General features: G+C 36.9%; 1 protein-coding gene across 1 annotated transcript in view; it reads right to left on the bottom strand.

Annotated features, from left to right (window-relative positions):
• Positions 1-298: 298 nt before the first annotated feature.
• LOC145584302 (protein GOS9-like) overlaps positions 299-12,310 on the bottom strand; it is a 48,412-nt gene continuing 36,400 nt past the window's right edge. The window contains exon 3 of the mRNA XM_081641173.1: positions 299-342. Coding sequence (XP_081497299.1) covers positions 328-342 — 15 coding nt within the window. The 3' untranslated portion in view covers positions 299-327. The remainder of the gene's footprint in view (positions 343-12,310) is intronic.

Below are 12,310 nucleotides of genomic sequence, written 5' to 3'. Positions count from 1 at the left end.
CGTCTTATAAGACTTAAATTCTTCCTTTACTCATTCAATCTCCATGATCATGAATGAGTAATAAATGAATCATTTCACCAAATTGCATACCTTTGCCTCTAAGCGCATCTTGCATAATTAATGCATAAATAATACTTGTAATGTAGAATAGTGCACAACATACAGAAATCACAATGTATAACCAAACAATTTAGCCCAGTCTTCTCTATACATGATACTAAGTTCTCGATACCTCCCTAAACATGCATCTAAAGGCAAGGTTTTGTAACTCGTACGTATCTTGTATAAACGATTCGGTTGGCCACTTTAGGAACTAGAAGTCGCCTTCTACAAAGTCCTCTCCTAAACCAACAACAAGAATTAAATCAACACCCAAGCAAATAAATTTACAACAATTCCAAACTACTTTAAAACATCTTAAACCATCAAAATAATACCTTTAAATTGTTCCCATTAGTCAAAGTTAATAATATAATATTCTAACTATAAGTTTATATGCCAAAATCATGAAAATATAGTGTATAATGCAAAATTCCAGCAAGTTTAACTTACTAACATGTGCTGAAATTTTGTTTTATTAATAGTTTTTGCAATTCAAATAATCTATACTTATCATATTGCATAAATAGTTGTTTAAAACTTATAGAAGCATTAAAACTAACAAAAATCAGATTATATTAAATCTGAAAATAATTTTAATTATAAATTTCAAACTTTTACAGATCTACATTCATAATTCAATAGTTAGAATAGTATATTACACATTAAAACCTTAAAACCCTTCAAGTAAACAACATAAACTCCAATTTCACAAGATATATAATTTGAAAATTAATTTTAAGTATAAAATTGTGGGTTTTGTCATTATGAAGTCACATTATTGATAATTAACTTGCTTAACACGTTTACAAACCCTAAAACACGAAAAATCAAAATTTAAACCCTAAATTATACATAATATAAAATCTGAAATTTTGTATCATAAATTAAACATGTCAAAAATCATAATCTTGTATAACTTATGTATAATATCAAACCATAATAATAATAATAATTTAGAATCAAAATTAAATAAAGATTGAAACTTTAAATCAATTAATAATATAAAAAGAAGTAAAGAAAAGGGAGGAAGAAGGAGGCAAACTACAGCAGCGGCGGCTAGGCAGCGGCGCGACGGTGGTGCGGCGACAGCTGGGTGGTGAGGGCAGTAGTGAGCAGTGATCAGTTCGAAGGGTTTCAATTTTTTTTTTCCTTTGTGTGAGCCGTGAAAGAGGAGGTATGAGTGAGAAAGTTTTGTCTTTTTTTTTTTTTTTTTTTTTTTTTTTTTTTTTTTTTTTTTTACGTGAGAGAGGAAGAAGTGTGAGGGTTTTTGGGGTTTTATTTGGGCCTTGGGTTTCCTAATTAGATTAGGAGTAAACTTGAGGTTTTGGGCTATTAAGTTAAAATCGTTTTTAAATTAGTCAAAACATATTTGTTTACTTAAATCTTGTCATAAAAATAATTTATTCAATGAAATCGACATAAAATATTTGTATGAATAACAAATAAATATATTATACTATCTCCGGTTCAATTTACTCGCAACAATTTCCTTTTTTTGGGTGGTTCAATTTACTCGCAACAAACTTGTTTCTTTCCTTTTTTAGTACGTTTTTGGATGGTAATTGACCAATATGCCCTTACTTTTTTTAAAAAACCTTATTAAACTACAAATCTGATTTCATTAGATTAAACCCAAGCTTAATTAATTAAACCTAAGCTTAATTAATTAAACCCAAATCCCCTTTAATTTTCTCTCTCCTCCTCCAACCCCTTTTTCATGGTGGCTTCGTGGTGTTAAGAGCAGCGGGGGTTGCAGATCGGCGACGTCGTGGGTTTGATTCGTGGGTTGGGTTTCGTGGTTACAGATTGACGGGTTTTGTAGGTTGGTTTCGTGGGTCGTAGCTAGGTTTCGTTGGTTTGGTGGGTTGGTTTCGTTGGTTCGTGAATGCTGGGTTCGTGGGTAGGTTTCGTTGGTTCATTGGTACTGGGTTTGGTGGTTTCCTGGGTGCGTGGGGGTGGTGGTGGTGGTTGACGGGTTGCTAGGTTCTTGGGGAGATGGGTTCGGTGGGTTCCGAGTTTGTGGGTGCTGGGTTCGTAGGTTGCTAGGTGCGTGGAATGGTGGTGGGTCGGCGGTTGCTGTGTTTGTGGGGTGCTGGGTTCGGTGGGTTTTGGGTTTGTGTTTGCTGGGTGCTTGGGGTAGTGGTGGTGCGTCGGCGGTGTTGGGTTCAGTGCTGGGTGGTTTCGGTGATGGTGGGTGGTGGTGGTGGGTGGTTTGGGTGATGCTTGGTGGTATCAGTGGTGGCGGGTTATTTAATTTAATTAAGGTTGAATTTGTTTTTTTGTTTAGATTAATAGTTAAGCATATACCCTTATTTTTCCATAATCATGCTTTCATCTTTTGCCTTGGTTTCCGAAAACTTTTACTTTGTTGCGAGTAAATTGAACCGGAGGTAGTAATTAATTTGAAAATATGGGGGATTACAATATACCCCTCTTAAAAGAAGTTTCACCCTTGAAACTTAACCTAAAAACCATAATTTTTCCAAAACCATTCAAACTTTGTGTTTTGTATTGCTGTAAATTGCTTGATCCTCAACATTTATACTTAACAAACTAGACTTTAAACGCAATGAACTCGTACTTGTCCAAAGTTTACGTACTTCTATTGCATGTAAACACAATAATAATGTATAATAATAAGCAAAATCATGCAAACTTAAGAAATAAATAACATAATTGAGATAAAAAGCGCGAAATTACATCACATTCTACCCCCCTTAAAAGAAAAGAGTTACGCCCTCGTAACTCACCTCGTCAAATAACTCAGGATACTTTTTGCTCATCTCTTCCTCGGCTTCCCAAGTTGCCTCTTCGTATTCTTGGTTAGACCAAAGGACCTTCACTATCTTCACATCTTTGTTTCTAGTACTACGCACCTTGTGATCTAGGATTTTGACTAGTATTTCTTCATAAGTTAGAGACTCATCTGGTTGAATAGTCTTTGGTTGCAACACGTGAGTTTCACTAGGCACATACTTCTTTAGTTGGGAAATGTGGAACACATCATGCATTTTCTCGAACTCCATTGGCAAAGCCAACTGATAAGCCACTTTCCCCACATGTTGAAGAATTTCATACGGCCCCACATACTTAGCACTAAGCTTCCCTTTCATGCTGAATCGCATCATGCCTTTTGTTGGAGAAACCTTTAGAAAGACCTTGTCCCCAACACTAAAATCATCATCCCTTCTCTTCAAGTCGGCATAGTTATTTTGCCTATCTTGTGCTACCTTTATTCGTGACTGACTCAGTCTCACCTTGCTCACCATATCCTCAATAAATTCTATCCCTAAAGTAACACGTTCACTATAATCATTCCAACACACTGGGCTTCTGCTCTTCCTTCCATACAATGCTCCAAAAGATGCCATTTTGATACTTGTATGGTAACTGTTATTGTAGGAGAATTCGATCAAAGGTAGGTGATCCTCCCAATTCCCTTGGAAATCTAAAGCACATGCTCACAGCATATCCTCTATGGTTTGGTTTGTTCTCTCAGCTTAGCCATCTGTTGTAGGATGAAAGGTAGTGCTCATCATCAAGGTTGTTCCAAGGTTTTCTTGCACTTTTTGCAGAACTTTGATAGAAACCTCGAACCTCTATCTGACATTATGTCCTTGGGGACTCCATGAAAACGAACTACATTCTTCACATAAGTATCTGACACTACGTACTTGCCAGCTGCTTCTATTTCCAGGTCTCCTTAATAGGAATGAACATCGCTGACTTAGTAAGTCTGTCCACATGCAATCACCCAAATCGTGTCATTCCCACTACGAGTCTTTGGTAAACCTGTCACAAAGTCCATGGATATAGAATCTCATTTCCATCCTAGTATTTCCAATGGTTGCACCTTTCCCATGGGTCTTTTATGGTCTATCTTCACCTTCTGGCACGTTAGACACTTGAATACAAACTCAACAACTTCTCTCTTCATATTCGGCCACCAATACAACTCCTTTAAGTCCTTATACAACTTATCTCCCCTAGGGTGAACCGGATATGGTGTGTTACGACACTCCTCCATGATTGTCATTTTTATATCCTCACACTTCTGTGGAAAGCACCATATCTCCTTGTATCTCAAACTCCCATCTTCTTGAATCTTGAATTCAGTCTCCGCACCACTAGTCACTCGATCCCTAACCTTCTGAAAAGATTCATCTTCCAACTGCTTTTCTTTAATCTCCTCAAATATGGATGGTTGGATGGTCAAGGCACTCAGCAATCCTTCTACCTCTCCTTGGTTAATAACCTCAAGGTTCAATCTCCTCATATCCTCACACAATTCATTGGCCGAATCAAAGCATTGACATTATGACTTGACTTTCTGCTAAGGGCATTTGCAGCAAAATTTGCCTTTCCCTTGTGATACTGGTTGTGGAAATGGTAGTCTGTGAGAAACTCTAGCCATCTACGTTGCCGCATATTCAAGTGATCTTGGGTGAGATGTACTTCAGACTCTTATGATCCATGAAGATCTTGCTATTTGGTATGATTTTAGGGTACTTTTGAACCTTGTTTTCGTTATTATTCTGTATCAAAGTTCATTATTTATCCTATTTTTATGCAAATTTGGTACCATTCATGCTTCACGGGTTATTTGTGTTTTTTTTTTATGTAATGTAGCTATTTTTAGCACTATGTATGTGATCAAGCATGAGTGAGCAAGGAGAAGGGAAAGATTAGTTAATGGAGCAATGGAGCAAGAAGAATGAGTGCCTTAAAGACAAATGAAAAGCTTTTGGAAAGCCTTGAAGGGTTGGTTGCACAAGGGTTAATTTCAACTGACCATAACTTTTTTTCTACTCATCTTTTTGAAGTGATTCAAATTATATTAGAGATTAAATTTCGTCTTAAGAGCTTTCCAACGACTGGTCACAAGACCATTTTCGACTAGAAACGAAGAAGTTACAGCCTCCCGAAGTCAAGTTATTCATGCAGGGGTTTCTGCACGGACGTGCCATTTTGTTGCACGTCCGTGCCAAAATCTGCACGTTCGTGCAGGCCTTGGTAGTAGCTTCTGCCTCATTTTTATCTCTCTTGCACGTCCATGCTAGCCTGTTTTCGGGATTTTTCTCGTTTTCTCCGTGCTTTTTATTTGGGCTAATATAAATACCTCCTTAGCTCTGATTGTTGAAAGGAAGATCTTCTTAGTGTAGTTTTAGCTTAGGTTAGGATTTTTAGAGAGAGAAACTCTCATTTTCTAGAGAGTGAAAGTGTGAAACCTTGTTGAAAGTTTAGAATATGATCGAAGAATTGAAGGAAAGAGACTTGAAGATTTGATTATTTCTTGCAATATCAATGAGAATTTCTTACTCTCTCTCTTATTTTATTGCTTTCATTGCTTATTTTTGTATATTTTCTTGTTTTATTATTTGTTTATGTTAAATTAGTGTTTGATTTCATGTTCTTAGTTGTTAATTATTCCTTTAGTTTTACAATTTATTATGATTTGTGAGTAGTTCTTTTACTTGGGATGGTTGAAACCATTGATGAATTCACAAATACTTGTCCGCATGTGTTAATTTAGCTAATGTGGGATGATAATTAGTTGAGCTTAAGTGGTTTCATTGTTAGTTCTTGTAAGTGGCCATTGCTAGAACTATTTATCTAAGCTTTCTCAACGAAGGATCGAGAGATGAACTTGAGTTAGCTCCATTATGCTTGATTGACTTGAAATGCCATGAGAATAGGAATTTACAGTCAAGGGAATGTTTATGTCATCGTGATTATGCTTTAACACTTTTTTTTTATGCTTTGTAACCACGAGAGTAGGTTGTATTCATTACTCAAGTAATCCCTTTCACTTAAGAGAGTAGTTGGGTGCCTTAGATGACTTCCCCTAATTTATCCCTAAATTGCTATGTTTTGTATGTTAAATTGTAGTTTGTAAATGACTTAATTGGTGGATACCTTCCCAAGATCCTTTTTATTATTGTTTGTAGTTTTTCTTTATAACTCAAAACCCAAAAAGACTTGACTTAGCTTATCACAAATCGATACTTGCTAGTGCTCCTCTTAGTCCTTGTGGGATCGACCCCTTACTTGCCCTTTCTACCCATTAGAGAGACCAAGTTAGGTTTTTATCTTTGGTAGGTTCGACGACGACCTATCAAATTTTGGCGCCGTTGCCGGGGACTTCGGTTGACATTGGCTAAGTATTGATTAGATGAGTCTAGGTCTTTGTACATATTTTTTTTTATTTCTTCTCTATTTTTTATTACTATTTTTTAATTTTATTTTGGGGTTTCTTCCATTGAAAAAAATGACAATTTTTTCCCTTCCCGAGTATGAGAATGAAACATTTTGGAGATATTACCATAGGGTTAATGAATATATTGGTTATAATTATGGTGATAGTCTTTTAAAGGTAGATATTTGTGAAGTACTTTGTGAAGGTTTAAATGATGAAATGGGAGTTGTTGTTGAATCTATGTCCGAAGGTCAATTTATGTCTTATACCATTAATGAGAATTGGAGTATGTTTGAGTGACTAGCTAAAGATACCTATGATTAGGAGATGTCTAATCACGATACATTGTAAAGAGGGTGTTCCCATCGTAGGGAATCCTTCCTTAGAACGTTTATTTATTATTTTATTTTTTTTTGAAAAAACGAAAACGACGATCAAAGTAAAGGTAACCAAGTTAGACAATGTTGTTAGCCAAAGAGATTTTTTTAGCACCTACTTAACGATTAACCTTGAAGCGGTAATATCGTTTTCTCTGTATGATATTGCTCGTAACGAGTCAAAGTCAACATTGAACAGTGGGCGCGTGCAAGACATAGAGTTGCGCGGAGGTGCCGCGTGCAACTTCTGAACTTGCGATTGTAGGGCGCGCGCAACTTAGACATTTGCGCGTGCCACCTGGTAGGTTCGACAATTTTTCAATTTTTTAATTTTTTTTTTGAAAATCTTTTTGTCGAACCATAATTTTTGCGAATTTTTTTTTATATCTCTAGGTAACAAGTTGGAATTAGTTAGATTAGAAACCAAGCACATATTCATGTAGTCACATAAGCACATAAAAGGAACCGTCAAAGCATACAATGTTATTCTAAGGTCAAGGCTTGGGTGTCCAAAGGTACCATATCTTAAAGGACGATACACGAATAAATCACTCAACGTGTTGACCCATGAGCCAAAGCCCTCTCAACATTTTGTTGGAGATATGGGTGGGATGATTGTTATTGATTTTGGGATAGAAGCTGTTGGACTTAATGATTTTGATGATGATACAATCTCACTTGCTTACAGACTAATAAGAGCTTGATTGTTTAAGTGTGTGATCAGATGCAATGACTAGGAGAATTAAGTGTCGTGCAAAGATACCATGAGTTATAAGAAAGCCAGAAACAGAGTTATCAATAAAGAAGAGTTCCTGTGAAGGAGCTGATGCTTCAGAAATGAAGACTTGAGAAGAGAAGGTTCCCCTCAGGGAACATAAGCTTCAGAGAAGAAAAGTTCCTTCCAAGGAACAGGAGCCTTGGAGTAGAAGCTTCATCAGATACATGAAGACTAAAATGTATTTTTATATTCTAGGATTTATGTAAGTATAAGATATTAAATTGCACTAGAAAAAGCTGTGTGGAATTGGTCTTAAAAGATAAAATTGTGCATGCCAGTTTTTAGGAAAGTGGTTAAGTCTTTAACGTTTATCTTTTTCTTAACCAAAAAGATTTTATTTTATTTTTGATTTTCGAAAATATCTTTTGAAAAATAAAATCTCCATGTTTTCCAAAACTTGCGGCCTACTTCCCATGTTCTTCTTCGAGACATGGTCTTGCACATTGAGGAGTTTATGCTTCCTTAAATTAAGGGACATGATCTTCTTAGTGGGTTGGAGTAGTGGCGTAATGGTGTTGCTGCACAAAGATAATTTTTCAATGCGTTTATTACTTTATAAATAGCTCATAATTTCTGTTGGAAAATCTCACCCTTGCTCACATAAGTTTTCTAGCTTTTAATTCGATTCAAGTGTCGATTCCACATAAGTAATATAGAGTGTTCTTATGTTCTTATACTAGAGTTTTATTTTTCTCTCGAGTTGTAATTTGGGGAATGGGGAAGTGTGAGTGAAATTCTATGTATGAGAAAGAGAAGTGAGAAAGAGAAGAGAAAGAACAGAGAAAGAGAAGAGAGAAGAAAGAAGTGAGAAGAGAGAAAGAGAAGAGAAGAGTAACAAGTTGGGTGACTTGTTCCTCGGGGTTTCAAGTTCGTTGAGGAACTTGAAGTTTGAGTCTTTAGTTTGTAATAGGACCATTTGCCCTATTCTAGTGAAGATTCTTTTCCCAAAATCCCAAGTGGTCGTGGTTTTTCTCCTTGTTAGGGCCAAGGAGTTTTCCACGTAAAAATCTCTCTTGCATCTTTTAGTTCCTTCAGTTTATCTTTCTATTCCTTTAGCTTACTTAGTTTTAATTCCGCAAAAATTTTGGCTAAACTCTCATACTACAATTCAACCCCCCCTTCTTGTAGTATTCATTAAAACAACAATTGGTATCAGAGCCTAACTTCTAGGTAAATCAAGAAACCCTGAAGAAGAAAGGTCTTGGAGAAAATGAATACTCATGAAAAGCTTGAGGAAGGATACTCAACTCAGAGGCCTCCTATGTTCAATGAAAAGTTCTATACCTAATGGAAGAACTGCGTGGAGATCTTTATCAAGGCGGAGAACTACCAAGTCTGGAGGGTCATCGAGGTTGGTGATTTCGAAGTCACCAAAACAAATGCTCAGAATGAGGTAATCCCTAAGCCTATGTCTGAATATGAGAAAGAGGATTTTGATAAAATGGAAATAAATGCTATGGCTGTGAAATTGTTCCACTGCGGACTTGGACCTCATGAACACAATCGTGTTATGGGGTGGAAGAACGCTAAGGAAATCTAGGATTTGCTGCAGATTACTCATGAAGGAACCAATGAGGTTAAACGCTAAAAAACCGATCTACTTATGTCTAAGTATGAAAGATTTGAAATGCAGCCTAAGGAGACCATTCAAGAGATGCTAACCCGTTTACTAACATCGTAAATGAGTTGGTTTCTTTTGGTAGACAGATTCCTATAGATGAGCAGGTTAGGAAGGTTCTTAGAATTCTTCCGCAATATGAGAGATGGAGAGAAAAGGTGATAGCCCTTTAGGAAACGAAAGACTTTACTAAGTTCAACATTGAACAACTAGCAGGTTCTTTCATGACTCATGAGCTGGACCTTGGAGTCAACAACGAATCCATAAGGAACAAGGGATTGGCTCTTAAGGCTGATGAGGAGGAAGACTAAGAAGTGGAAGAGGATGAGGTTGCCCTAATTGTGAGAAGATTTAAGAAGATGTTCAAGAAAGGCCAAACCTCAAGGAACTTCGAGAAAAAGACCTCAAATCCAAAACCTAACTTCAGCTGCCACAAGTGTGGATCCACAGATCACTTTATCAGAGACTGTCCCCTTTGGGAAAATGATAAAGGAAAAGGAAAGGCCAAGGAACAGGGAAGAGAAAAATTCAGCAAAGAAAACTATCAAAAGTCAGACATGAGGAAGGCCATGATAGCAGCCTGGGGAGACTTAGACAGTGAAGAATAAGAGGATGACTAGCCAGAAAAGGAGACGGCTAATCTGTGTCTGATGGCTAAATTAGATGATGAAAAGGCCTACCTTGAGGAACTTCTGAAAGAGGTATTTCTAGATCCTAAACAGCTTAAAACTCTCTTTAAAGATGTCTTAATAGATATATGTCTAGAAGAAGAAAAATTCTTTAGAAATACATGTGTGAAGTTGAACAAGTGTGAAAAAGCTCTTAAGGTTTGCAAAGAACATGGTGCTTGGTTGGAAATAGCCTATGCCAAGTCTCGAAGCAAATTAAGAGAGCTTGATTTTAAATACAAACACATAACTGAGATAGCTGATAGAATTAAGAATGAAAGTATTCTTCTAAATGTTGAATTAACTCAGTATAAGCTCATGAATTCTGATATCAGTTCTAGCAGTTCCTCAAGCGATCAGTTGCTTAAATTCAATGTTGATTTTGAAAATTTGAAAAATGAGCTTTCTACTTTAAAATCCCAAAAGGATCAACTTGAATCGGAACTGAATGCTAAAAAGGATAGAAGTATTGACCCAAAAGTCATACCTAAGTGGATAGCTGAAGCTAAAGGAAAACGAACTGAAGGCCTTGGCTACATGACTAAGAGAAAGGTAAGCAAAATAAATATGTTGAGCTTCCTAGCATGAAGGTATGTACTTTTTATGGTAAGACTGGACATCTCTATGGACAGTGTAGGATAAGAGAAGAAGCTGATAAAAGAAATGTAAAACAACTGTGGGTCAAGAAAACTGATATTTCATCCACATATAAGGAACCCAAGGAAACCTGGGTTCCTGATCCTAATGCTTAGTTTTCTTGCAGGTCCTAGTGAGGGGGAACAACTCGTGGTATCTCGACAGCGGTTGTTCAAAGCATATGGCAGGTGAGAAATCTAAATTCCTCTTACTAGAAGACTACCCTGGAGGAACAATAACCTTTGGGGATAATAAGAAGGGCGAGATCATTGGAAAAGGCAAAATTGGAAGATCAAAATCTCATTCCATTGATAATGTGTTCCTGGTCGAGGGCTTAATGCACAATGTACTCGTTATATCACAGTTCTGTGATAAGGGAAACTCTGTAAGTTTTACTTCTGACTCTTGCAACATCATCAACAACAAGTCAGGAAAGGTTGTTCTAGAAGGAACAAGAAGAGGGAACACTTATACAGTTGACCTCAACTTAATTCCAAGGAACAACCTTACATGTCATAGTGTTGTTGAAGATGATTCCCTGCTATGGCATAAACGTTTTGGACATGCTAGCTTTTCATTACTAGACAAGCTGAGGTCAAGGAACTTGGTTGTGGGACTTCTTATAATCAAGTTCCTACAAAACAAAGTTTGTGATGCATGTGTGAAAGGTAAGCATGTTCGTTCATCTTTTAAATTGAAGAAAATGGTAAGCACTACAAAGCCTTTGGAATTAATCCATATGGATTTGTGTGGTCCCACGAGAATTCAAAGCAGGAGTGGCAAGAAATATGTTTTGGTTATTGTTGATGATTATTCTAGATTCACTTGGGTTATTTTTCTTGCTAGTAAAGATGAAACTTTTAAGGAGTTTGTTGCTTTTGCCAAGAAAATACAGAAAATTAGTGGTCACTCCATAGTCCATCTCAGATCAGATCACGGAACTGAATTTGAGAACTCAAGATTCGATGAGTTTTGCAGGGAAAATGGCATGAATCATAACTTCTCAGCTCCAAGGACTCACCAAAAGAATGGAGTTGTAGAAAGGAAGAATCGAACCCTTGAGGAAATGGCTAGAACGATGCTGATCGCAAGTGGATTGCCAAGGAACTTCTAGGCTGAAGCCGTGAATACAACATGTTGCATCCTTAGGGTAACAATCAGAAGTATCATCAACAAGACTCCATATGAACTATTCAGGGGAAGGAAGCCAAACATATCTCATCTTTGAGCCTTTGGTTGTAAGTGCTTTGTACATAATAATGGCAAGAAAAAACTAGGGAAATTTGATGAAAGAAGTGAAGAGGCCATATTTCTAGGATATACCTCTGATAGCAAAGCTTATAGAGTTTACAATAAAAGCTCAATGTGTGTTGAGAAAAGCATTCACATAATCTTTGATGAAGTTAACCAGTTTGTGAGTGTGCAGGAACAAGAAGATGATAATGATTTTGAAATTGGATTGATAAGAGACAAGGATGAAGAAGAGACTCAGAAGCAAACCAAAGAAAAGCAGCCTGCTCCAGAAGAGGATCATCAAGAGAATGAAGAAGTTCCTCAACCAGATGTACAGGTGAATGAGGAACTAGCAGAAGAATCAGAAGGAACAGAACCAGAAGCTCCTCAAATTGGAGTTCCAGCAAGGGAATTTCAACCTAGGCCGTTCAAATATCAAGGTTCCCATCCAACTGATCTCATTATCAGTGATATAGGAAAAGGAACTCAAACAAGATTGCAAATGAGGAACTTCTGTGCGTTCCATACATTTCTGTCAATCCTAGAGCTAAGAAATCATCAAGAAGCCTTGGGAGATGCTGATTGGATAGTGGCCATGCAAGAGGAACTCAATGAGTTCGAAAGGAACAAAGTCTGGCACCTTGAGCCAAAGCCTAAGGGTAAGAAACTTATTGGGCTCAAATGGGTGTTTTGGAACAAACT

Source organism: Chenopodium album, chromosome 2 (assembly GCF_948465745.1).
Source record: "Chenopodium album chromosome 2, dcCheAlbu1.1, whole genome shotgun sequence".
In the NCBI taxonomy this organism is placed as follows: Eukaryota; Viridiplantae; Streptophyta; class Magnoliopsida; order Caryophyllales; family Amaranthaceae; genus Chenopodium; species Chenopodium album.
This window is presented reverse-complemented; position numbering and strand designations above follow the sequence as displayed.